We start from the raw sequence: 27,047 nt of genomic DNA, 5'->3' as shown, positions 1-27,047 counted from the left end.
GCTGGGTGATGAGTGGATTGAGAGCAGCCCTGCAGAGAGGGACTCGAGGGTATTATTGGATGGAAAACTGACTATGAGCCAGCAATGTGCGCTCACAGCCCAGAAAGCCAACAGTATCCTGGGCTGCATCAAGAGAAGTGTGGCCAGCAGGTCAACAGAGGGGATTCTCTCCTTCTACTCTGCTATTATGAGACCCCACCTGCAGTGCTGTCTGCAGCTCTGGGGCTCCAGGGAGACCTTATAGCGGCCTTCCAGTACTTAAAGGGGGCCTGCAGGAAAGATGGGGAGGGAGTCTTCATCAGGGAGTGTAGGGATAGGATGAGGGGTAACGGTTTTAAACAGAGTAGTTTTAGATTAGATCTAAGGAAGAAATTCTTCACTGTGAAAGTGGTGAGACACTGGCACAGGTTGCCCAGGGCAGCTGTGGCTGCCCCCTCCCTGGCAGTGTTCAAGGCCAGGTTGGACGGGGCTTTGAGCAATTTGGTCTAAGCGGAAGGTGTCCCTGCCCATGGCAGTGGGGTTGGAACTAGATGATCTTTAAGGTCCCTTCCAACCGAAACCATTCTATAATTCTGGTAGTTCCATGATGAAGGAGGAAAAAAGGAAAAAAAAAAAAAAAAAAAGGGTGTGTGAGGAGGCACTTTGTGGTTTTGTTTTTATTAGTAGCAGATAGCCCACAAGTTATGTACATGAACATAGTCTATTTCCTGTCATATCCTCATCCAAATCTTCAGAAGATGAATACATTAAATATACAAGTTCTCTGAAAGATGAGACTAAGTAAAAAAAGGACTCCTTGCTTTTAAATCTATTATTTTTATATGTACTTGTAAGCAAGTGTTTGTTTCACCCCAACGAAAGTTCAGTTTAACCCTCTAAGGCTAACCTAAGTGTGGGTGGAGGCACTACTCTAGCTTCAACAGAATGACCAATTTCTAATTACAGATGTCTGTTAATGACATTGATGCATAAACCATAAAAAGCACAGCTTGTCTCTCACATGCCAGGTGTATATTCCATGGTCAGTAGCTAGAAAACATCCTCTTAATTGCAAACTGAACATATTGGATCTAGAGGTGATTTAAAAAAACCACTTTATAGGCTTGGTCTGTACCCTATTGATCTTGGTTGGTACCTAGACTGGGTTTAAAATTATTTGTAGACATTAACTTTTTCAAGTGAATCATTACATTTACAAAAATAGCTACTTACTAGTTCATTAACTAAAAGCACTGACAAGGCTCTTTAGTTTAAATAACATGATATGTCTTCTGAACAATAAACTTTGCCACAAAATATAAAAAACCCCATTAGAACATGCTGTAGGTTACCAGCGTTTTGACAAATTTTGAAGACTGATGTAACTCTTTTTAAAGTCTCTCTATTATCCAGGATAGCCTAATCTTCATTTTGTTTCTTCACTACTGTTTCCCCTCTAGAACGTGGACTATTCTCAGTATTAGTAAGAAACCCCCAAAAGAATCTAGCACTTGACACTAAATTTTTGTAACATTAAATACATCTGTATGCATAACACATTTTCAGATTGATTTGAATGTAACAGAACATAGTAGCTGGCTGTATCAACAAAGAAAAATCCCAAACAAAACAAAAAAACAAACCCAAAACCCAAACTATGTGTCCCACAAAACCCAGCAGCTGAATCAACATCACCTTTTCAGCATTCAGCCTCAAGTTAAGATGAAAAAACTGCTAAACCCAAACTTATTTTCTCATACTGTCTGTATACCCTGATACAATTCTTCACAACAGTTTGTCAAGCTGAGATTTTTAGTGTTTAGACATATCAAATTTAGAAATTTTTGAAGCATCTACAATGAAAAAAAAACCACTTGCAAGTAGATATTACATACAGCATGACATTTTTATGGCATTCAGTAGAGTCTGAATGTTTTCCCAAAATTTGTTTTCACACAGCCATATAAGTATTAGTTTTAGAAACTAATCTAACCCTGAACTTGACTGGTAGTGATGTCGCTGAGATCATGCTTTTGGAGATTCAAAAGGATAATTATCTGGATATTTCTCATTTGAAATCATGTCCATTTGAACAACTTATGCCTCTTGCTACAGGATAAAAATAAACAAAGAGAGCAGAAGTAAAAAGGTTGACATGAAAATTGCTACATTAAATTTGTTGCTATCTGGCAGTTTGCTAATTTTTGAATATACAGTTTGTCTAGACACGTTCAGATCACTGTTTTGAAGGTAAAAGCCTAAGACATAAAAATTATCAGTAATTGGACATTCTAACAACATGCTAAATAAACCAGGAATGCTGACAGGCAACATCTGAGACCAGCCCCATAAATATTAGCAATCATACCACATGGAAGGCACTAACTTCAGTCAGTATGCAGCTGTTTCTGAGATTACTGTCCTATGCAAAGGCACAAAGTAACCAAAGCACAGCTACAGTTAAAGAAATAGCAAAGACTCAACAAGGTGTTAATATAAACCAACATTCCTCTAGTTACAGTGGAAGAACAAGAAATCTGAAATTCTGTAAGTGTTTGTTTTACAGTAAACACTGAAAATGTTTAGCTTTTTCCAGTTACACACTGGCCAACAACTCAGAGCAAAATCTATACCATTTATACACTTACGCTGTCAGACAAATTCTTCTATAAAATTAATTGTCAGAAGAACTACATTAGCTCCCTAACATCTCTCTCTGGTGGGCAGAAAGAATTAAACTTATGCAGCAGGTTAATCTTGATGCTGTATGAGCTTTTTCTGTTATCCTTATGAAAATCTGGATAAATTATCAACTATTGAAATGCCTTTGTTCTCTACGGTAATCTTTAGGGAATCTAGCAGCATCACATGTATCCATACATGCACGTCATAGAAGCCCTTCTCCTGGAGGAACAGATAATCTCTTCTCTACAATGGTTGCTTCCCATGAGAATATCCTCCAGTCTACAAAAATCTGCCTCAAAGCTGAGAACCAAGGGTTATGTCCTGCACCAGCTGAAGCAGGATTACAAGTTCAACAGAGAAGTATAAAAACCCAGTATTTATGGGTTGGGTTGGCTTTGTTTTTTTTTACTTCCAATGACTGTTGTCAGTTTTACTGTCTTTAATGTTGAGGAACAATTTATTACTCAATCCTAACTCACAAAAGATGGTTTAAACAACATTTCCAAGTGACAAAGACAAGCTTCAACCACTGAACTGCAATGGTTGTTACAAGAAATCCACATATTTTGTAATTCTAGATATATTTTTACAATATCCTACCTGCAAAATGGAATTACCCAAATATATCCACAAGACCAGACTATTACGTAGCTTCCTCCAGTGGGTAGTCCCTAAATCTTGTTTCTTCTGCTATTTACTGTAGTTAATTGTTACATACAAATACTGAAATTCTGCACTCAAATGCCGTAAACTGGGGAAGGCATAAGAGTTTATACTTAATCTCTCTAATACAAAAGCCAAAGAAATTAAGCCAAAATATATACCAAAACATTGTTACTGATATTAAAAGGAAAAGCAGTGAAGTCAGCAAAAAACAGAGTTAGTATTTTAGTATTATGATTTGACCCCTTGTGAATATGCATTATAGTGTATTTAGTTACATGGTCAAACATGACTTTCCCACCACAAGACTCAGGAAGCAAGACAGATGTTCATCTTTTAGTTGAGTCGTCAGATATTTGCTATGAATCATCGAAACTTTGTTTTGACCCTGGAATTAGTGCATGTTTTAATAAGGCTCATCACAGTACAGTAGGGTTTTTTTCTGCAATACCCCTTTGAGGGAAAGAGCAATTAAAAAGGCATAGCAAAGCATTCAACAAATTTGAAGGCCACTGAAATCAGACAACAATTTGATACACCCCTAAAATACCACAACAAAAATCAAGGCAGCTCTATGATATGGGATGGGAAATTAATAGTGTGAAATTTTATACTGAGCATTAGAAAGACTTCCTTACAGGTTGAAGTCATTAAGGAAGAAGAGGGAAAACCCAAATGTAGAAAGTAACAACTGCTTATTACAAAACATATTATACTGAACAATCCAACTCTTAAAAAGAGTGTATGCAGTGCACTGCCAGTGCAACAATGACTGATGAAACATGTAGTGAAGCAGAAACTTTTTAACCAAAGGTCAGGGACAAATTATTTTCAAAGCACTACTGCCTGGGAATCCTACAGGTAGCCCAACAAGGATAACCTCACCAGCTCCTAAGTGCTCATCCCTCCATTGAAGCAGCTCATGTGGAGCTTCTGTCCACTTTCAGAAGAAGGAAAAAAAGGGAGGGGAAAAAAAGGGAGGGGAAAAAAAGGGAGGGGAAAAAAAGGGAGGGGAAAAAAAGGGAGGGGAAAAAAAGGGAGGGGAAAAAAAGGGAGGGGAAAAAAAGGGAGGGGAAAAAAAGGGAGGGGAAAAAAAGGGAGGGGAAAAAAAGGGAGGGGAAAAAAAGGGAGGGGAAAAAAAGGGAGGGGAAAAAAAGGGAGGGGAAAAAAAGGGAGGGGAAAAAAAGGGAGGGGAAAAAAAGGGAGGGGAAAAAAAGGGAGGGGAAAAAAAGGGAGGGGAAAAAAAGGGAGGGGAAAAAAAGGGAGGGGAAAAAAAGGGAGGGGAAAAAAAGGGAGGGGAAAAAAAGGGAGGGGAAAAAAAGGGAGGGGAAAAAAAGGGAGGGGAAAAAAAGGGAGGGGAAAAAAAGGGAGGGGAAAAAAAGGGAGGGGAAAAAAAGGGAGGGGAAAAAAAGGGAGGGGAAAAAAAGGGAGGGGAAAAAAAGGGAGGGGAAAAAAAGGGAGGGGAAAAAAAGGGAGGGGAAAAAAAGGGAGGGGAAAAAAGGGAGGGGAAAAAAGGGAGGGGAAAAAAGGGAGGGGAAAAAAGGGAGGGGAAAAAAGGGAGGGGAAAAAAGGGAGGGGAAAAAAGGGAGGGGAAAAAAGGGAGGGGAAAAAAAGGGAGGGGAAAAAAAGGGAGGGGAAAAAAAGGGAGGGGAAAAAAAGGGAGGGGAAAAAAAGGGAGGGGAAAAAAAGGGAGGGGAAAAAAAGGGAGGGGAAAAAAAGGGAGGGGAAAAAAAGGGAGGGGAAAAAAGGGAGGGGAAAAAAAGGGAGGGGAAAAAAAGGGAGGGGAAAAAAAGGGAGGGGAAAAAAAGGGAGGGGAAAAAAGGGAGGGGAAAAAAGGGAGGGGAAAAAAGGGAGGGGAAAAAAGGGAGGGGAAAAAAGGGAGGGGAAAAAAGGGAGGGGAAAAAAGGGAGGGGAAAAAAGGGAGGGAAAAAAAGGGAGGGAAAAAAGGGAGGGAAAAAAGGGAAAAAAAGGGAAAAAAAGGGAAAAAAGGGAAAAAAAGGAAAAAAAGGGAAAAAAAGGGAAAAAAAGGGAAAAAAAGGGAAAAAAAAGGGAAAAAAAAAGGGAAAAAAAGGGAAAAAAAGGGAAAAAAAGGGAAAAAAGGGAAAAAAGGGAAAAAAAAGGGAAAAAAAGGGAAAAAAGGAAAAAAAGGAAAAAAAGGGAAAAAAGGGAAAAAAAAGGGAAAAAAAACAAGGGAAAAAAGGGAAAAAAAAGGGAAAAAAAGGGAAAAAAAGGGAAAAAAAGGGAAAAAAAAGGGAAAAAAAGGGAAAAAAAGGGAAAAAAGGGAAAAAGGGAAAAAGGAAAAAAGGGAAAAAAAGGAAAAAAGGGAAAAAAGGGAAAAACAGGAAAAAAAGGGAAAAAAAGGAAAAAAAAAGGGAAAAAAAGGGAAAAAAAGGGAAAAAAAGGGAAAAAGGGAAAAAAAGGGAAAAAAGGGAAAAAAGGGAAAAAAAGGGAAAAAAAGGGAAAAAAAGGGAAAAGTATGACTGAAGTAACTAATGATAAAATTTCTCTCCCTCTGCCTCTTTTTCAGGATATTATTCTCTGTGTTGCCAGCTCATGCAGTTTGCCCTAGCATTCAGGCTGTCCTTTGACCCCTCGTGCCTAGTATTTAGTAATGTGCTCACTGCAACTGCTTCAGAGAAAGGCTCCTCAGATCATTCAGTGCAAGGGTATCTCAGCAGTTAAAATACCTGGCACTATGAATCCCTCTGCTGTCGGTATCTGCCTAACCTCATTCATTTTTACAGCTGGAATCAGCTGGAATGTGCCTGTTACTTGTCCTCAAGAGAGCACATAGCGAGGGATTTACGGCAAAGTAACTAACCTCAGGTCTCGAGTTTGCTTATTCCCTGGCATACCATTACATCCTTGGGGAAAGATAATGCAGCTGACAAAAAATGTCACAGCCCCTCAAAATAAATATATGTCCAGTTCTGGGGTCTGCTGCCAACTGTTTATGTTCCTGGCTTTCTCTCAGCACATTTCTAAAGCTGTGGACTTTGTTAGGAGAATAAAGAAAGATTTAGTCAGATATCTTCTCAGAAAAAGGTCTGTGCTTGTTCCTCATCACTCTGTAATGGCATTTTGGTGTTACAGCAACTGAATATGCAGTGGTGCTTGGGTAGCAACGCAAGAACCTAATAAACAAAATATGAAATTTGAAGTAGAGAAAATTCAATAAAATTTCATGCATGCTTTTCATTTTTCATGCTAAGGATCAGAATATTAAGTACATTTCAGTGCCCAATTCTGTAATAAGTACTGAAGTCCCTCATCATTCCTCGTATTGCATTAGAATTAGAAACTCCAACCAAAACCCAGCATGTCAGAGGTGGTACAAAGAGTAAGTCAACAGTACATGTGACAGTTAAGTGTTTCTAACAAAATGCTTATGTTCTAAACAGACAAGACAAAGTAAGTAGAAAGATACCTGTTTTGCCAGCATGGAATTGAAGGTAAGTGGGAGCCAGAGACTACTCTTCCTACACCCATTCTAGGATTCACCACACTTAGAAGTTACAGAATTAATGTGGTTCTAGAAAGAATGGTCCTAATATTATTTCTAACACATCGGAGTATTTCAATTTTAGGATTGTTTGTTAATTGCACAGTTGCTAGCAGAGTACATATCAGTAAAATCCCCTTTATTTAATACAACAGAACATGAAAAAAAATGGTCTGTGTACCTGTATTGTATTGCTTACAGCTTTACAAAGAAAAGCAGCTATTCTTTGGCTTATCTCTGCACACCATAAAGAAGTGCAGACCTTTTCATGCAAAAGTTCACTTTAAACAATATACAACTTACGCATTTCTTCAACGACGTCTGGATCACATTCTCTGTATTTGTCTATGTCTGCCTTTAACTGTTCTTTTTTCTGCCGAAGGGCAGCAAGTTCCTCTATTAGAGCTGCACGTTCCGCCTGAGGATTTGCAGTATGTTGGGAGATATAAAAAAAATACAAAAATAAAAATCAGGCATTATTGCACAGAATGTTTTGCAAAAAATAAAAATATGTAAATTTAAAAGCTGTTTTCACTGCTGTTTTCTGTCAGTGAACCAGTTGAGCATTTTATGCACACACCAAACTCTCAGTGACACTAAATGATATCCAGTGCAAACTGGAAGGAAAAAAATAAAGCCAAAATGGATAAACCAAAGGACAATTTTCTATAACCTTTGAATTCTACATGGTTTGACAAACTCCAAACTGAGTTCTTAATTGTTGGGTTTAAAGGTTAAGCAGTATTTAGGAGTGCTAGTCTTGTAATTAAGGACAGCATTACAGAACAACCTACCATTCATACTTCCACAAATCAGGATGCTGTGTATGAATACCCTCTAAATCTATTTTCCTCCTTTCTCCCCACAGCATTTAAGAGCAGTGGTCTCAAAAGTAAATTCAGATATTTATGACATGGTAGTCTTTGCTGGGAAAATATATAATACCAACCCCAAATATTCTATTGATTAATAAGAATCTGCAGACACTGACTCAACATGAGCTTTCCCATAGCCTACTCAGCACATAGTTTTAATTCAGTCTGTAGTTACAGCCAAACACTATAACTGGCTGAGATTCAAAGAACTCATGCTAGGGCAGTGGGTAGCCTAAAAAAGCCAGATAGCATGAATTTGTAAACTATTGGTTTTTTAGCCAGCGGCAATTTTCACAGCAGTCCAGCAGCCTGAGGTGGGTTTTGGTTTGAGGGTTTTTTTGGGGGTGGGGTGGGTGTTGGTTTTGTTCCCCCCCCCCCCCCCCCCCCCAACTTTCATATTCACAGTGCTTTTGCCAGCAGTCTGTATTCAGCACATTCTGAAAATGCAGACTGGAAATCAAAAGCTTCCAGATGCTGGGGTATGGAGGCCAGCTGCTCAGAGACCCACATCATGGTCTATATTTCTCAGGACTTCTTCCTGATGTACAATCCCAAATCAAAACATTGGAAGCATCAGTCAGAACAGGATTTCCAGGACCCATAGGTTTTTGTGACTAGGGCAGGCCAAATGGCAGAGACGCTCAAGCCCATTTGGAAACCTGACAAGCACAACTGTGTGAGAAACCTAACTGTGATTCCCTGATTACAGACAAACCCAAAGCATTTCTACAGAAAAATATTTTGGATTCTAAGATTTGGTACTTTTCTACAAAATTCAATTCCACCAGAAACCTTCTGGCTGTCCATGTATATGCTTTTTTTTTGGAGGTTTAAATCACTTTAAACTAAGCATCTCAAAACAAAGCAGCAATTTAGAATACCATATGAAGTATTTCTAACTAATATGCAACTTCATATGTATGGTAAATATGAAGCCTAAATATTATTTTGCAGTGTTAACAGCTTCAGCATACAGAAAGCACCAAGCTTACACGACTGCTCAGAATAGTAATTTAGAAGTCTAGATTATAAATAAGACATAAAAAATAAGACCCCCAACACCTAAGTTTGCAGTTACTAGATTTGGCAGTTCAGCAGCCACTGACGACTTTGGTACATACCTCTGGGTAGTTCAAGATATCTATAAATCTGAAAAAGCCTGGAAGATTACTAGACTTCAGGCAGTCACACATTTTCTCAGTCCTGGAGCAACCAGTTGTCAGTATTTTACTTGTTAGTGCATGACCAACTAAGGAATAATCCAGTAACTGATTTATATAATATCTTGTTCTCATCACAGGTATTTAAAATTAATGGATTTCCAATGACTACATTAGTATTTACAAATCATGTATACTTGTAGCCCTATTTCCTAGCAGGAATACCTCCCCCTCAAAGCAACTTACAGTATCTTCACGTCCAATTTTGGATTTTTCGATGCTTTTTTGTAAAGCCTCTTTTTTCTGACTGCTTTCAGCAAACTGATAAACAAAAAACAAAGTCAATATCTTTCAGAAACAGATATTAAACATATCTATAAAATGTGTATACATAGAAATATATTTAAATAAACACGTGGATATACACTTTTAAGTATATACATTTATATATGTTTATAACTTGTATAATAAAAACAAAGACAAAATGAATACAAAAGCACTCAAATATAAGTCTGAGGCTCTGAACAACAGAAAAGAATTACAGGAAGCAAGTTAAAGCCCAAGAAATTTTCACTCCCATGGCACATAATCTTGTTCTGTACTGCATGTTCAGCACAGGATCAAAATCCTATTTCATACCATAATCTGGCATCTCCATGCAAAGGACTATGACATGGAGGCTTTGGATTAGATTATTTCCTCTGGTCCTTTTCCAACTCTCTTTATTCAGTGGAGGCAGTGACAAAAGTTGTAGCAGATCCACCTGCTCAGCTGCTGAGACCAGTCTTCCCAAAGTCTGGTATGCCATTGGCATGGCCTCAATCCCTTTTGCATACCGATGAATAGAAGCCTCTATAGCTCAAAGGCATGAAAAGCCATGGTCCTCTTTTTCTGTGCTGCACCCACACTGCTAGACTTCAGAGTTCCCTTCCTTCAGGCCTGAGACAGAGGAATTTAACAGAAGTGGCTGTCTCACAGGGGTGGTGTGAATACTCCCTCCATTCTCCTGTTACTCCAGGAGGAATCACTTGTAAAGAGAGATCTCTCTCCGTTAACCCAACACCCATCTTGAACCAGGCCCTTCCAGTTTAGTTGGATGTTTTCCAGAAATACTCTGGAAACTCTTAAGCTGAGCAGGACGTATGACTTGTCCCTCAGAGACACAATAATCAGCATTAGTCAAAGCACCTTGAAATATTAAGTGAGATGAATGAGAATTTAAAAAAAAAAAAAAAGTCAAATAAAATATAGTTTGGAAGCTAGTTCCTGCGTTTGAAACCAACACCAAAAAAAAGAAAAAAGAAGAAACAACAGTATGCTTTGTAAGTACTCACTCTTTGGTTTATCTTCTGAGCACCAGTTTGGTAGAAAACTAGTGGATCAGACTAATTGTGAAGACAATGAAGGTGGCTGTCAGAGCTTAGGTTTCATTCTGCCTTTCCCCAAAAACCCTGACACAAAGTCTCCACTTATAAATTCCCTTTCTCACTGAGGATCCTACTGAGTGGAGAAGCATTCCTAGATGTTTCTTGAAACGCCTAGCCTCGATAATTTAACCATATCATTTATATTCTTGTGCAGCTGAAACACCAGTACTACATTCATACAATGCAAACAGAACTGTTTTGGAGCTATAACCACTTCTCAATTTCTATTTAAACTCATGTTCAGTCTGTATTTTCAGAAACAAATGTTAAATATAAATGCATGATAAATATCAGGCAGAGCATACTGCTAAATTTTAGACATCAGCCATAATGGTAAAAAGAAAATTCATACTGGTGGTCCATATAGGTTAGGACTGACTCAGCTCAACTACAGCTCACTGGGTTTAGGGGTTCCTTTTATAGCTCAGTTTTTAAAAATTAATTACTCTTTTTGGATAAGTATGTGTTCATGAATGTGTTAGCATACATACATACAAGACGGTCTCCTTTCAAAAAGAATGTTCTAGTTTTTCTTCAATTTATATAGAAATTACAGTAATGGTAAGGCATATATGATTCAGGGAAAAATGTCCAGCTGTTTATTCATCGCTGTCAGTGCAAGTAACCACAGAGGCAGGGTGGGTTTCAGTATGTGGCTTGAAGTACACCAACATCTTAATTTTGGTGGATCGTTACACGGCACTCTTTCTGGGCTTTCCACAAAATTCTTAACAAAATTAAGTGTGTTAGTCCCCACATTATGCCATACTGAACAGAAGTGCACAGTTCAGAGGAGAAGTACTTAGGTGCAGTTTGCAGTTCATAAAGCCCAGGGAAGACAAACACCAGAGCATACTCTGACAAAGAACTTTTCTGGAACAAAACTTCCAGAGGAAGCAGAGAAGCCAACAAGCTTATCTAGGCCCATATACCGCAAGTGCAAAGAACAAACCAATACTTTCTGCAAGAGAGGGCACAATGGTGTTGCTTTCTCTGCTTTTTCATATTCATTAAGATCTTTAGGAAGGTTCCTCAATTCTCTAAAATGGAAGCACAGAAGGAGCTCTCAGGGAATTGTAATAAAATCATAAAAGCTGGTTTCCAGCTTGGAAGCATGTTTCCCAGTATGGCATCTTATTATTTTCTTGGTTCTCTATATTCCACAGCATTTAGTCGTGAAAGAGACAGTAATTAACACTGAGAACTACAGAAATTTCTCAGATTCTGACCTACATAACATGCAAGGTTGCCATGCCACAAGGTTAGAAGATCTTCTTCTGTCTAAAAGCAATAATGATTTTTATACCATGTTATTCAAGATTGTCTTCTTCTCTCACACATTTTAAATTCCTGGGAGGTTTTAGGTTTTTTAATTCTGTCTCCACAATCAAAAATTTACAAAATAAAATGAAATCACAGCTCTTTGTGTACTATACAGAAGTCACAGTGAGTATTCCCATGACAACAAATAGAAGATGAGGATAAGGAAAGGAATAGCTGAAGGAGGCAAGATATTGAAAAAACCAAACATAGAACAAGGATGCAAAGGGTGAGGAACAGATGGCCAGGGTCTGTGCAAGGAATCTATGACAAGGGAAGCAGGAAGGCTAGGATACAGAGGTGGGAACACAGCTGAAAATAACTGTACATGAAAGAAGGAAAGACAACCAGCGAGGATAAAAAAGTTGAAGGAAGAATGAATACTGATGATACGATACTTAAGAGGTAAGGGCAAAGGGCAGACACGTTATAGGGCATTAAAAGAAAAAAAAAAAAAAGGGCAGAATCTGCAAGTGTTGTGTATGTATGACAGCAGAAGATCACATCTGGCCAAATACAGTGACTTACTTTCCCAGTCACCAGCTGTAGAAAAGCCTGAACGTAAAGGAGCACAGTAGCAGATGGAAGATTTCAATCTTTGGAGTGATCTTGGGACATTTTTCAAGGGAATTGGCAAATAATTTCCCTAAGAGAAATCAGACTCCTACCAATAGCAGTGAGATCGATCTGGGAAAAAAGCTACCTACAGTGTCCCCTCTCTGTTTCTTAAGAGAGATGTCTGCTCTGACACATGAACCTTCTGCCACAAAGGCAACTGACAAGGTGTGAAAAACAAGTAGAGAAAGACATATTCTACTGTACTAGAAAGTTTCACATCTCCAGTCTGTCTGACTGCTCCATATCAATACATGCTTAAGCAATACGCAAACAAGCTAGAAAAAAAGTCATCTAGGGGAAAGCTATTCAAAGAAGGAGAGACTAAATAACTAAAAGCTAAAAAATAAAAACAAAATGTCCATGAGAGCATTTTCAGTGTTTGCAAAACATGGTGGGAACCTGCAAGACAAATTAATGAAGTAATTAGCATCTATAAAACAGGAATGTTGGGAAACAGTTCCTTTAATTTTACAGACAACTGTGGTCAATTAACTGACCACTGGCCTAGCTTTGACACTAATTCAATCCAAAGTCCCCCAAAGGAATGTTCTTACTTACTTTGCAAAGGTCTCACAATGTTTTGCTATACATCTGTGCAGCAGTTTGTGTGTGCCAAGTGCTACGTGCTGATGATAACCATCAGTTCCATCACAGGCCTTGGGGTCTGGTTTGTATTAGAGGATACAGATTACATGCACACCGGTAATTTATAACATACTATTATTACACAGGTTCCACTTTGGCAAGTTGGTGATGTACCTTTGGAAGAGGAACATTTAACTCTGACAAACAACAGCAGCAGGTTTCAGTTACCTTCCTTCTCAAAACCTGCTTGATACTGTCCTAGCTCTACACAACTGGATCTTTATTCTCCAGGAAAAGTTTTTGTTGGTCGTATTCCTTCTGGTTCCTCGTTCTTAACCACTCTAACCACCAATAACCCACCAAACATGTAGCTTGTCTCCCTAGCATATTAAAATATCTACAAACCTGGTGTAAGCCATGCAAACACAGACCCCAAAGTATGTACACTGGACAAGAATCAAACCAAGGTCTCATATGTTAACCACCAAGAGCATTCACAGCTGTTAGCCCACTGTCATTATGGTCTTAAAGAGAAATATCATACACTCAGTTTTCTTTCAGCCAAAACACTCAGCCAAAAATGGTATTAAAAACTACTGGTGTTGTGAGCACCACTCACTGTGCCACTACAGAAAAATTCAAGACATCCATTTTTTTATTGTTTATAACTTTGCAAAGTTATTTACTTTGGGTTTGAAGCTCACTATGTTTTGTTTCAGGCCAGAGGCAAGGGCTTGTTTGCTTTTAGCTTAAACAAAAGCACTTCAAGAGTTTTAGGGTGACATTTGCAGTAGATGGGTGTACTTCTTTGCTATGTTAAACCTAAACTACCACTGAAAAACTTAAATGGAATTGACAGAAGGCACAGAGAGAAAGTACTTCAAAGCATTCCTCTAGATTTTAAAGAAAGATAAAAAAAATTTGAAGCCAGAAAGCAGATTAATAATATAGAGTAAAAACGCAAAGATTAACAGCCAAAGAACAATCTGAAAATATTGAAAACAGACCTGCTATGCTAAAAGAAAGGCATAGCTCATTACTAAAAGAAATCGCTCAGCAATCACTGTTGACTAAAACAATAGAACTTAAAAGAGGGATGGGGGGGAAGCAGCACACTGATGTGCAGAATTGCTTTCTAAAGTACTACGCAAAGTAAGTATATAACTACTTTCTTTTACATATACAGTCACAAAGACATAAACGCCAGAGCCTCCAAATACATAGAAGTAAACTTTAAAGCTAGCTAATTATGCTCACAGTAGAGTACTACTGTGAACTGCAGCATTGTCACTTCTGCTGTGCTCTCAGGATGCCTGCCTACCACTCCCAAAATGCCATTTTTGCGTATAATGAACTGAACTACAGTAGCAGCAGGTCCCAGGTTTACTGAGACTTTAGTCAGGGATGTGATATACTCTTAGTGAAGCACAGACAGCAAACGTACGCTCGTTATGTACATACAATTAAAATATTTTAATTATTTTTCTTTTAACATTTGTGAAACAAGAAAAAAGCAGAACGCAATGTCTTACCCCAAGTCACTATAAGTTGCTTCAGCAATATGAAGTAGGGAATCATGTTTGCTGAGACTTAGAAGGAGCATGAGAGAAGCACCTGGGAGACTGCAATGGTTCAAGAAATACAGGTAAGAGCGAGAGTAGAGATTAAGGCAATATAGAATAACAATTTTTAACACAGAAATTAAAGACTAGAGAAGATTATTTCAGCAAGAGAACACCATAAAATGGATGGGAAACAGACTGTAGAAAAAGAGAAGAGACATAGTGAGGGCCCACCATATTTCTGTACTCACAAGAATTCTTAAATACTTCATGATAGATAACCTGGAAAAATGTTCAATACAAGAACTTGCTTCTCTTTATGCATGCTACAAATTTTACCATGAGATCACCTCACTTTTAATGCAGTCTTTGAAAGAATCATTTCAAAAACATGGGAGAAGGTAAGGAATAATATAATTTTCTGGAGAAAAAGATGACCCAAAACAAGTTATATTTGCTATTCAAGATGAAGAGCTGGTGCACTGATTCTTTGAAGTGAATAATACTTGTTCCAAAATAGCCTGTTACTAATTTTCCAGTGTGCAAGTGCTGTCTTTTTAAAGAAGTACTGAAGAGGTAACAAGCGGGTATTTGTTAGTTTTGGACTGTAACTTACATCAGTGATTAAAAAAAAGTATCAGACACCCAATCTAAGGAAGTGAAGGTTTCTTCAGGGAACTAACTGAACAAATATCTGACTCTCCATATAATTGTCCAACAAAGCACTATGAAGATTCTCAAAAAACAATTCCGTAGTTAGATCGCTGCACTCAATAAGCAGTATTTATATGTTTTGCTAGAGTATTCATGTGGGTAATACAATTTACTTGTCCCTCCCACAAACACAGTCCATTTTGTATTTCAAGATTAAATTTAGGCCTATAATCCTGATTTATTTAGCATGCTAACACATGAGAATGAGACTGAAATATCATAAATTAGGCATGGCTCTATTCTCAGGTCGTGTTGAGTATGAGTCGAGTCCTCCTTCCTGCAACTGCTTTTAGATAAAGAAAACAGAACATGCAGGGTATCCAGAACTAACAAATGAGGAATTTCCCCTCCATTGGAACCTTCACCCATCCATTTACAAACCTTATATTGTTAGCTGCAATAATTTTAAAGATAATTACTATATAGTAAACCCCTCTATGTTAAAATTAGCTTGGAATTCAATTATTTTCCATTTTTTAAGATTTGCCATAATAGTTAAGTTGAAGTTTACTTCGAGAAGATGCCTTGCCATGAGCTTTTGGTTTTGCTTCATTCATCTGCAACACCATTTGTTAAGTACTAGTTATACAACAGAAAATAACCACTTCAGGCCAATCTCCTTAATAGACAAAAGGTGAAAGAAACAGTTGTGCAGGCTGAATGAAAGAACTGAATTTCTCTGGCTGCTGTCAGAGTTGGCATAATTGGCATGACCTGAGAGACAGATGGCTGTCTACTCAGATACAAATACCAAGTACACCAAATCAACCTAAAAGAAAAAAAAAAAAATATGTGAAATGCCTCATTTTTCAACTCTATCACAAATGCAGGCAGTCTAATAGGGAAAGCTGAACGAGCCAAAAGGCATTTGCATGTCTGACAGAACTATAGAAAAATTTTAATACTCGGGCATGAAGGATGCTTGTTACTGCATATTAGTGTATTTACTAAACCTCCAAAGTCCAAATTGATAGTTAATAGGCCTGTTCAAGGCAGAAAGAACATGGAAAAATATCTTCCCTTGGAAAGAAAAGGAAAGAAAGAAGAAAAGTTCTGATTTTTCCCTAACAGGCTTTTAAAGATTGCTATCCTAACCAGCTGGGCTGTACACTGACAATGTCTTCAGGGACTCAGCAGAGACAGTCCCAAGTTAAAACACAATATTCATTCGATATTCCCTGAGCTCGTCCTGCCTAAAAACTGCAAAACACAAATCAAAACTTTATTCCACAGACTTAAAAAAACCCAAATTCTACACTAAGATATTATCAATAAAATAAAAAACCTCAGTAAAACACATCAAGCTCAGAGTTTTGACAACGCTCTTACATATTCATTCTTTATGCCAATTTCATTATTTTTAAGTAATGCTCAGACAGACAACCAAGTCATCTCAAATTCCTGATACTAAGAATAGTCTTTGATGGAACTATCACACGTTCAATAATAAGCTGTTTGACTGTGATGGGAAAGACCTTTCCTCTAAATTCTTGCCGCTTCAAACTAACTTCACACATTTTGGTTTTATACTCTGGTTTTCTGGTGTTTTTTATTTCATTGCTTTCAGAAGAGGAAAATGCTATGAAGTGACACATAATCGCATGCTAGTACTTTATTTCCACATGCATGCATGCTAATTTTCTAAAATGAAATGTTATATTAATTGAATGACAAGATTTTAAGGTGAATGTCAAAGTTCAAATTAAGTAAGATTACCATTCACTGGTTCCATCAAATCCAGCTTTGAAAGTAGTATTCCCTCTGACCTATACCCAGGCTGGAAGCTCCTAGCCTTACAGCCTTTAAATTTTCTCAGTATGCTGGGTTTCTGTTGATATGCTGAACTGTCACTCACACCTGCCATGTCTACTGTGGGGCACAGGGGGATGTGCAGGGCATAGGGCTGCATCTGAGCCAGATGTAACTGGACTTCTGGAGTGAGCGCCCCATTTTTATTTCCAATTTCTTTGCATTTCGGATTAACAGTTTGATTGCAATGTCAGAAATGGAGCCAGCAGCCAGTGTGCAAGCCCCTTTGACAAGGTAAGGTAAACCATGTGATTATATGACTTAAAAAATTCACAGTTTCACAGAAAACACTGTTAGAAAACGCTAGTATTTTTTCCTGCATTATATCATAATGAATATACAATTTATATTACTGGGGCCACAGTAACAATATATCCTCTTTAATATAGTAGGATTCTTCCTTCAAGCCTGCTTTATAACCTTTACAGTTACTACAGAGCCAGCTTTTTCTAAAAAAATTGCTCTTATATCATGCCAATTTGAGCTTATGCTCATCAAGAAGGCAGGAAAGGAAAACCTACAGTTCTCAGTTACCATCAATCTAGTTACATATTAACAGCTAGTAAAAGGAAAAGCATGAAATTCAACTAATGAACACCGAAGTATGAGGTTGCTTAATTCTAACAGAAGCCTCCAGAGCACTGTATTTTTAGAACTCTGCCATGACAGCAGTAACTAAGCATACCCTCCAGGGCTTTGTAGCATGCCATTAAACATAATTCCAGAAGGCTCTAATAAGTTACAGCATTAGAAGAGTATTCTCTGCTGGACATTTTAGGACTTACTAAATTCAGAATTGTTTCAAGACATCAACATTTTTCAAGTGCAAGATGCAAAGAGGTAACAAAAACCCTGGACTGCTTCAAATAAAACTTTATTAGCATCTTCCAGGAGACTGATCCAGGAAATAAGCTTTACAGGATCAACAGGCATAGAAATAATCAACATATTTTCAACGTTTAAATGATGCAAATTCTCAGCCTCTTGCTTTTAGGATACTTCTTACTGCTACATCTCCCACTGGTTGGTATGACATTAGCTAGTCCATACCACGCCAGCTTCACAGTTGGCCATTTCTTTATGTGTCTAGTCCTTGATTTCAAAGAAAATGTACAGGGTCAGTGAAAGCCTGCAGGCTGAAAATAGGGAGAGGTCACTAACTGCCTCTGTTCGGAGAGTCATTACTATGCAAGAAAGGGGGGGGAAAAAAAAAAGTGAACCAGAAGGGAATGGAATCACCCAGCAGACTGGAGCTGAAGATTATCAAAACAGCCAGGCCAACCCAAGGAAGAATAAATGAAGTAGAAAGCTAAATTAGATGCCCTGAAACACGAGAGAAAAAAGGAGGCCCATCAAGGATATGGGAAGATTGCTGTAACTGCTTAGTCAACACATTGGGATCCTGACTTTTATTTTTCCTGGAAAGGGACAATTTATTACATTTTCTGGAACCTAATAAAATTAAATTGTAAGCATACATATTAGAGAAAAATGTCTAAATAAATAATTCCTAACACAAAACACATGTATTAGTTGTAAAACTACTGATGTATTTCTCTGGTTTTAGAGGACAATTCTTTAATTATGCTATCTATTCCCTAACATTCATAAAATTCATACTAGAAAGATAGCTCTAAGCTTTTCTAAGATGTATTTCAGCAAAGCTTATGGTCATGATAAACCTTAAGACACTTTAAGCAGCAAGTTCTTTATGTTCAATAAATGAAAAACAGTATTTTTAAAAACATACTGAATACCGAATCACTACAGCTACTCAACTGATCACCCCAAAAATCAACTGTTCTATCAAAAGCATTAGGCCACAGATGCCACAGGTGTTGCACATGTACCTCTAGGGATAGTCCATCACTGCCACAAGGAGAAAAACCTGCTTTCAAAACCATCGACAGAGGCTGGAAATTGAAATAGAGATCTGAGGTGCGTAAGGAGCTCTGTTAAAGGCTGATACACCATCTGCTGAGGACACTTCTACAAAGCAATGCAAAACGCTTGCTTCACAGCACTAGATCCCACAGGCACTCCCTGCCTGACTCAAAGTGCCTGTGTCTGGCAACTTACGTCACCCAACTCCAAGCACTATGGGGCCTGTTACCCTTCACTGAACATCTGCCATCTCCAAGGATTTGTACCTCCGTTCAGGACTGATTACCTTAAGCCAGTCACCTCTGAGCACTTGGACCTACTTGCAGCCCAGAATCAATCTCCAAACTGTGTGGAAATACACTGACAATTGAGTGAGTCAATTCGATCAAGGAGGAGGCTGCTCAGACTTAAACAATGTGGACAGAAGAAGTTTCTTGTGCCTCAGTCAGCAGTCTCAAGCAGTGTCTATTCAGCAACTTTCCATGCAGTAATTCAGTCACAGTATTTAAGGAGGAAAAATATATCTATCTAAAAGGATAGAAATAAACCAAGCTGCATCCTGGAATAACTTTCTGATGGTTAAAACTCAACATTTTCTGTGTGCTTTCTGAACAAATAAGGTTCTCTCCATCTAGTTATTTTGTCAAACATCTCCAGGAGGCTTCAAGCCAGATTACTCACCAATATGATTATTTCTTTCCATTAACTATTTTCAAACAATGTGCATTCCTAACAAAAGTATTTCCTAATATAGCATTCCCTGAGTCTTTAAATAAATAAAATATATGCTTTCTCTTTTCATATTTCAGTGCTCCTAAGCACAACTTGGTACATGTGAAGTCACTCTATTTTGACAAGTTCATTCCTAGGGTTTTGGTTTTGTTTGTTTTTTTAAAAAAAAACTAGCTCTGAAAGGAGAGTTAGGATGTACTGACTTCTAAACTCTTCCCCTGGCTCTATACATGAGTCATGGGAAGTGAAAAATCCCTCCTCTTACCAACTGTAGGGCAGGGACTTAAGGAATGAAACATCAACTAATGCCTTCCATCTTAACTAACACTGGTCCAATGCAATGCTTAGTGGGAGAAAAATTGCCAGAAACTCTCCCCAAGTCACTGTTGCAAGTCACTTATCTTGAAGCAAACACAGGGAACAGCATAAAAAGTCCATCCTGTATCCTGCTCTAAAATGTTTCTATTTAATCTTTGTTATAGTACAAGGTGACACCATCCTGCTCTCAGTCTCAGGAGGAACAGTAGCTATAATACCATTTGCTGTTAAACATTCCTTGCAAAGCCTAAGAATACAAAAGAATAACCCTCAAGAAAGCAACAACATGAGAAATAAGGTGTGACAATTAACAAAAAAAAAAAAAAGGCGAAATGTATGGTTTTGAACTGAACGGTGAAATGAACTGACACAAAATCAGACTGGGGAAAGGAAGTAAACTGGTTGTTTCCCCAAGCTACTCAATTACAGTACTGTCAATAGTTACACTAACAACTGCAAGATCTTTGAAGAACTTGGTATTTCAGGTCCCTATCTGTTAAAAATATATTCTGCTGTGGCAATCCTCTATGACCTTATGGTTCGAGCATATACTCCTGTCATATTGAATGCCAGACACTCTTCAATGTCACCAAGGATACTGAAATTGCTTCTGCCTCCCTTAAGCCCTGTAGTGTCAGTATTAAACCAGCCAAGATTCCCCCAGTCACGCTGGCTATGGCAGACAACGTGCTGGAGAGATGGGACACTCCTTATGACTTCTGAGGGTTGTGGTTTGCAGACTCATCAGCCCTTGGGTGAAAAAGGCCTCACTGTTACTCGTTACTTTAATTAACACTTAATTCAAGCCACTATAAAGCGAAATGCAAGCAAGCGTTAATTCACCTTATCTAAAACAGACAGCACAGTTGCGTTTTACCAAAGAAGCAGATGAAAAAAGTGAAAGAAAATCTAAACTGAATCTGTTTATACTAAAGTTATGCCAGAAAAGTTTCTCTTTTCCTCACTCGCTGATACGCCATTTCCTAACTAATCACTGTTGTCAAGGTTTTGGTTGCATAACTGCCTTCTCTTCTTCAGCAGGTAACATATCCTTCACATTCACATCCCTTCTGTAGCAACACACACATCAGAACAACACAAAACCCAAACATGCAAAGGGGCTAATTATTTGAAAAGTACTAGCAGCTCTTGCAGAGATGGAATGTGACTGTGATTAACATGTTGGTGTAGCTCATCTCCAGTCTCCTCATTTTATGCATGCTATGAAATCAACAAAGGGCAGCAGAATCATCCATAAATTATGATCTTTCTGCTTACACTGCATAGGTCAAATTCTTCATTAGTTTAATAAAAACCCTAAGCTTCCAGTATTGTTATGCCAAGAAAAAACATATCATTTTGTCAAAATGATAATTGATCATAGGTAATTCAAAACTTCAGAACCTGACTGCCAGGGAAATACTGATAAAGAATAAAACCACATTCTTTCAGCTTTTCTTATGGAAGGAAAAAAACCCACCCTAGTGCTCTCAGTAAAGCTTCCACAGTTATCTTGACAAAGGTGAAGTTCCATCAAAAATTTCTCAATTTATGAACCTTGTTAAAACAATACTTCTCAATCCCCTTGCTTTAGTTTCACTGTCTCATAGCTGTACTGATGCTACTATAAACCCACCTGACCAAAATATAACTTCCAACATCTTTTACTTTTTCAGTGGTCCAATTCACAGCTGCATAAGCACGAGGTGAACAATAAGCAACTGGCAGAAGGCATAAACCTTTAAGAGCAGCCATGCCACTGCAAAATAAACCAACACAAAATACAGAGGGACCTACTTAGCGATTTTTACTCTGTGAGCTATTGGAGAAAAAAATTGCAACAGATTGTACACAAACTAAAGATATTCACTGTCTTTGCTTTTCAGAAAAAAAGGACGAAGTCTGCACAGTAAGCCTGGGTTAGAGAGCAGCACCAAGATCCTAATCGTAACCAGATCAGCACAAGATTTGCCATATATGTCAGTTCAGAGATTAGCTCCCCTCACCAAACACCTGCCTCCACAAAAGCAAGCTAAAAAATGGGGGCAGGGAGGAAAGCTATATCAAAAGAAACTTTATTTTCAAGCATTGTTTTCAGCTGCCATATCTCTGCACAAAGGAGTCACACGGATGATGTAAGAAATAATTCCTGAAAAAAATCTAGGGTGTACACAACCACTGTTAGGTGCAACTTGAAACATCCAGACAGAACTGGCTTGCTCTTCATTATAAATACAGAGTTGGAGTTCTTTGCTACTGAGTCTCTAAATTGGGGTGTGGCTCAATAATCACTAAAAATCTGAAACAAAAAAATTCTTTCAAGAACAGTTCCTAAACCAGTCTCCCCACAATCACAAGCTCTGTAAGGGGCAGAGAACTATTGCCTCCCAGTAAAAAGCCCTAATTGCAGTGTGAACCGAATTGCTGGATTTTTAAACCTGTGCTTTAAATAAGGCGGCTTCATTCCAGCTTTTAACTGTTGAAGAAAGACCAACTCATGTACTCATGTAGATAACAAGTGATCTGGACAGGGAACAGGAAGAAAACACATCTCTCAGCATGCCACAAGCTCTACACAGGAATGATCAAAGACAGGCACCATGCAACAGAAACAGTACAATAGCTTAATTTTTTCCTCTGCTTTGCATGTTCTGACAAGAAGTTTTGTGATACTCGATGACTAGATTTAGAAACCCTTAAGAAAATCCATATGTGTTCACATCAAGAATACAAACACTAAAACAGCTAATTTGAACTCAGAGACATAATCTGTTATCATCTTGTAAAAATGTCCAGAGCACTATTCATTGAAAATGCCACCTTTCCACTGTGTCAACAGAGAAGTTTTCAGCTAGTGAAAATGTTTCTCCTTGAAATGCTGAAACATTTCCATTCTCATCAGAAAAAACAGGCAATGAATATGAGTATTTTTAAGGACTCATAACATGGTCCACAGAAAGCTCTTTTATATCAGTAAGCCCATATGTTAGGAGCAGGACTTGGTTTGCAAATAAGGATCTGGTAACAACACTATTTCTTTCAACTGGAGTAGTTTTATACTGCAAAACTGTTTATATCAGCATAGTTTATTTCCTACCCAGAAATAACCATAAAATAACATTGCAATACAATAACTGCATGCCTATTATAATTCCATAATAATAGATGGGTTTATGTTTAATAATGTAACATCCATTTAAAGCAGTACAGCATATTTTTGTAGATGACCCCTGGATATTTATGGTGGAGCATATTAGGCAGATTCTGCAAGACATTCCAAAGAAGATATTCATCAGCGTACACCAGAGACCTGCTTGATCAATTATCTTTAAAATTCATGATGGGACTGGGCCCAAGGGCAAAGACAACAAATATCAACTCCTTCATTCAACTACTTGGCTAGATAATGCAACCTGAGCAAAAATATAAAGTATCCAATAGCAAATCATTGGCATTCAGCAAGACAGTGGCAGCAGGGTGTCTGGTGAACAAAGCAGGATTTTTGGCATATATTTGTCCAATTGCTCAGTTGGCATTTATGTTCTGACAGAATAAGTAGCCCGGTCTAAAACTCTGGTGAATATACTAATAAGTTGAGTAACTTTACCAGGAAACTCAGTTCCAAGTCAGTGCAGAGTTAAACTTAACTGTTTCAGACAAATGGAACTTCACTGGAGTAGAAATCAGTGCATCGTTACTACCAGTCAATAAAAATGAACTTAAGCCTAGTCATGCCAGACTAAGTCCATGCCTGAAAATTATACAAGCATATCCAGATAAATCGATGAAGTTTTTAATGTCTGGACTAATTTGAGTTGTGAAAACAAAAGACAGTAAAGATGATGACAAAATTATGAGTGGGACAACTTAATAATAACCAAGTCTTGGTACATACAAGGTACAGCTTGTATCCATGATACTAACAGTTGCCTGAGATGCTGAGAAAGTTACTCAAAACATAGAGCAAGTCAGTGGCAGAACCTGAAAGAAAAGTTGATCATTCTGATGACCCATGCAGTACCACAAGAGCTATCTGAAGCGGCACTCTCCAACTCATCCAAAGTACCTGCCTGAAAGGTTGTCAAATACAGTTCCAGTTACTAATGGGAAGGACTGCAGTACTTCCTCCTTACTGCCACAGAGCCCTGAATGCATCACTGGCTCATAAAAATGACATGAATTAGCGGATAAGGAGAAAGGAAGTGCAAGTTCTATCAGGTCTTACTCTTGATCATGAAAACTGCAGCAGATTGGGCATGTGACAGAGTACCAGTACTTTCCTCCCTCTACCACATCCACCCAACCAGACACACAGCATGCCTTTGGATAGCCATCTAGAGCACCCAGGCCAGTAATGAAAATGTTCAGGGCAAAGGGAAATGAACTCATGTTGGTTAAAACAGAAGAGTGGACTGGACTTTTTCAGTTTAGTAATGACTAAGATTGACAAGCAACAACAGCATAGCAAGGTTACCTCTCAGCTGGTCACACTATACTCTATGCATAAACAAGAATTTCAGCTGCATTGACCAGGCTATTTAATCTGCTTTGGTGAACAGTCTTCAGATTCACAAACTGCTATTTCAATTCAAGCTGGGGGAAAAAAGCGTATTTTTATACAATTTATTCGGAGCTTTAAAGAAGTAGCTTAAGTTGACAATGCTGTACATAAGATGGCAATGCTGATACCAGAGCTAGGCGTGAATAAAACAATGTCTGTAAAAACATTCAGATGCTACCAATAATTTTGTATTAATTCAAATGATTCTTTGATGAATGAACATAATGCTAAATACGCACGGGAAAAGTTGGCAGTGTTGTGGTTCAATCAGATCATAAATCTACTTTATTGATCTTATTGTCATGTACTCCAGTTGCAAATAAACTGGTGAACAGATGCTTTCCCACTTCAATTAAAAGAAGCAAGAAAGTCAGTCCCTAAAAAGTAGGAAAGAACCAGATCAGCAGAACAGCAATGTTGTAACAAAAGATGCCTGGCTCTTCTGTGAAAGATGAGGACCAACTCTTCTCTCCTAATAAAAGTGCAACATGGGATTACACAAGTGCTCACAAATTAAGCTACTGATAAAAGCAGAGAGGAAAGCACAATGGCCATAAGTAGAACCCATTCCCACATTTACTCGGGTTATGCATTTCAGTCCTCTCTCAGCTTTTAGATCATTACCACATGATGGCCTACACCATAAAAAAGACACATAAAAGCATATGATGGCTAAATATTTAGAGAAAGTGCTTAAATTATGTTTTGCATCATGCTTTCAGCAGCAAGTAGACAAAAAGTCTTTTCAAGCTCCAAAAAGAACCTCCCAAACTTTTCCGATGTGATAGCAAGATAATGAGAATGTCATACCATGTGTGCCAAATGATTCCTATAGTAAAATCTGTGTGTGTGCGCACACACACACACACACGTGAGAGGACATGATATGAACAAGAATGACAAAGAGGTAAGAGAAAAAAGCAAACCCATTCAGGTAAACAAGTACTCTCCTTAAAAGAGACGTACCTGAGACTCCAGTTCTTCCAACTTACACTTCCTGGCATGAAGAGCTTTACTTGGGAAAGCCCAGAAATAATTAGAAGTTCCAATTCTATCAGTGTCCACCATGCCATCATCAACTAAGCTCTGCAGAATCTCTTTCACTGACACTGAGGCTAATAAAAGCAAAAATATCAAATTAGAACCGTGTAGTATCTAAAGTATGGAGAATTATGAATACCATAAGCCATCATCTACAATCATCTTGTATGAATATTTTATTAGAATGTCAGCTAGCTGGAAGATTTCAAGAGGACACTATGCCTGATTCTTCACTTTGAAGGGATGAATCTCTTTGAAATCAGCAGTTTATACATAAAGGTTGCTATTCTGTACAGTCTGCTACCAGATTGTAAAACACTGCTCATGAGTATCATAAAACATACATGCATATTAACAGTACAATACATATCAAACTCATGAGACTCATGAGAGGGTACTCAAGAAGTTGTCTTGCAATCCTAATTCTAATATGGATTAATTTATCATTTCTTGATTAGGAGTGTAATCACATTTCACTTTGTAATGCTTATCAAGGTATTTAACAGCAGCAGAGGCATTAAAGCCATCTGTCTACAGGCTCAGGAGGGGCAGATTTTAATTTTAATTCTATTCATATACAATAGAAAGTCATCTGCAGTCAGAAGGATCCAAAACATTTCTGAACCTAATTGGTCATTTTCTAGAAAATGTGTGGTATAATTCACCATTGTAAATATGGTAACTGTTCAACAAAGCAAAGTAGTTATTATTATCCTCAAATGATGAAGATATAAAGATCTTTGAGCTAATTTATGGTTTTCAGTGTCTCAATTTCAATTTCAACTCTAAAGTGGATGCCAGAACAGGAACATCCAATCTTTTGGAAGCTATGGGCTGGATGCCAGTATGGGGGCATTGCCACAGGCTAGACATTTTTCTTTTCAGAGTAACCAGGGCTTGGGTTGTGTGGCTATATGCCTTCATACGCAGAAGCGGATGAATCTGGACTATTCAAAGGTGTTAATGGTTTTAGGAACTCTACACTCCAGATTTTTAAATATGAAATTCCATTGCTTGTATTTATTGTTTTGCATCCTCTTCCTGCAAATTACAATTAAACACATGCATTGACAAACCAATCAAGATAGCACATCTCTTCAGAAGCCTACGAATGCCTCTGTTAGCTTCTGGCATAACTGAAAAATGCTGCTTTGCGATATTCACATGTCTGCAGCTCTTTCAACAGATTCATTTACTCTTGTGGTACTACAGATAAGCTAGTCAAGGACAGTGGCAACTACCCAAACACTACGCTTTGCCCCGCTTTTGTCAATGAACATAGAAGGAAGCAGAATGAAGAAGACCTAAAACAACAACAGTGTAAAAAAAAATCCTCCAGGAGCTAATCCTAAACCAGCGGATCTCATCAGGAAGGCTTTCATCAAAAAGACAAACCCCTTTCATTTACAGCTGTCCAGCCATTTTGAGGGGGTCGAAGCTCAACAGAACAATGACTGTGTACATCTGGACTGGCATTTTAAGGTATCTGTGACATTACAGACATTTAAATCCTCTGTTCACTACCTGAGTACACATAAAGATTGCATACAGTGAAAGTCACTGCAAGTCAGGCATCTCAGAGACTGAGAAAAAACCCATCTCTTGTTTTAGT

General features: G+C 38.1%; 1 protein-coding gene across 2 annotated transcripts in view; it reads right to left on the bottom strand.

Moving 5' to 3' along the window:
* MND1 (meiotic nuclear divisions 1) overlaps window positions 1-27,047 on the bottom strand; it is a 45,715-nt gene that overhangs the window by 13,673 nt on the left and 4,995 nt on the right. For both annotated transcript variants that reach the window (XM_074904039.1, XM_074904037.1), the window contains exons 4-6: window positions 25,361-25,509; window positions 9,111-9,185; window positions 7,133-7,247 (exon numbers count right to left, since the gene is read on the bottom strand). In XM_074904039.1, coding sequence (XP_074760140.1) covers window positions 7,133-7,247; window positions 9,111-9,185; window positions 25,361-25,509 — 339 coding nt within the window. The remainder of the gene's footprint in view (window positions 1-7,132; window positions 7,248-9,110; window positions 9,186-25,360; window positions 25,510-27,047) is intronic.

Source organism: Athene noctua, chromosome 4 (genome assembly GCF_965140245.1).
Source record: "Athene noctua chromosome 4, bAthNoc1.hap1.1, whole genome shotgun sequence".
NCBI classification, from domain to species: domain Eukaryota; kingdom Metazoa; phylum Chordata; class Aves; order Strigiformes; family Strigidae; genus Athene; species Athene noctua.
Note: the sequence above shows the minus strand (reverse complement) of the source record. Positions and strands in the feature narration are given on the sequence as shown.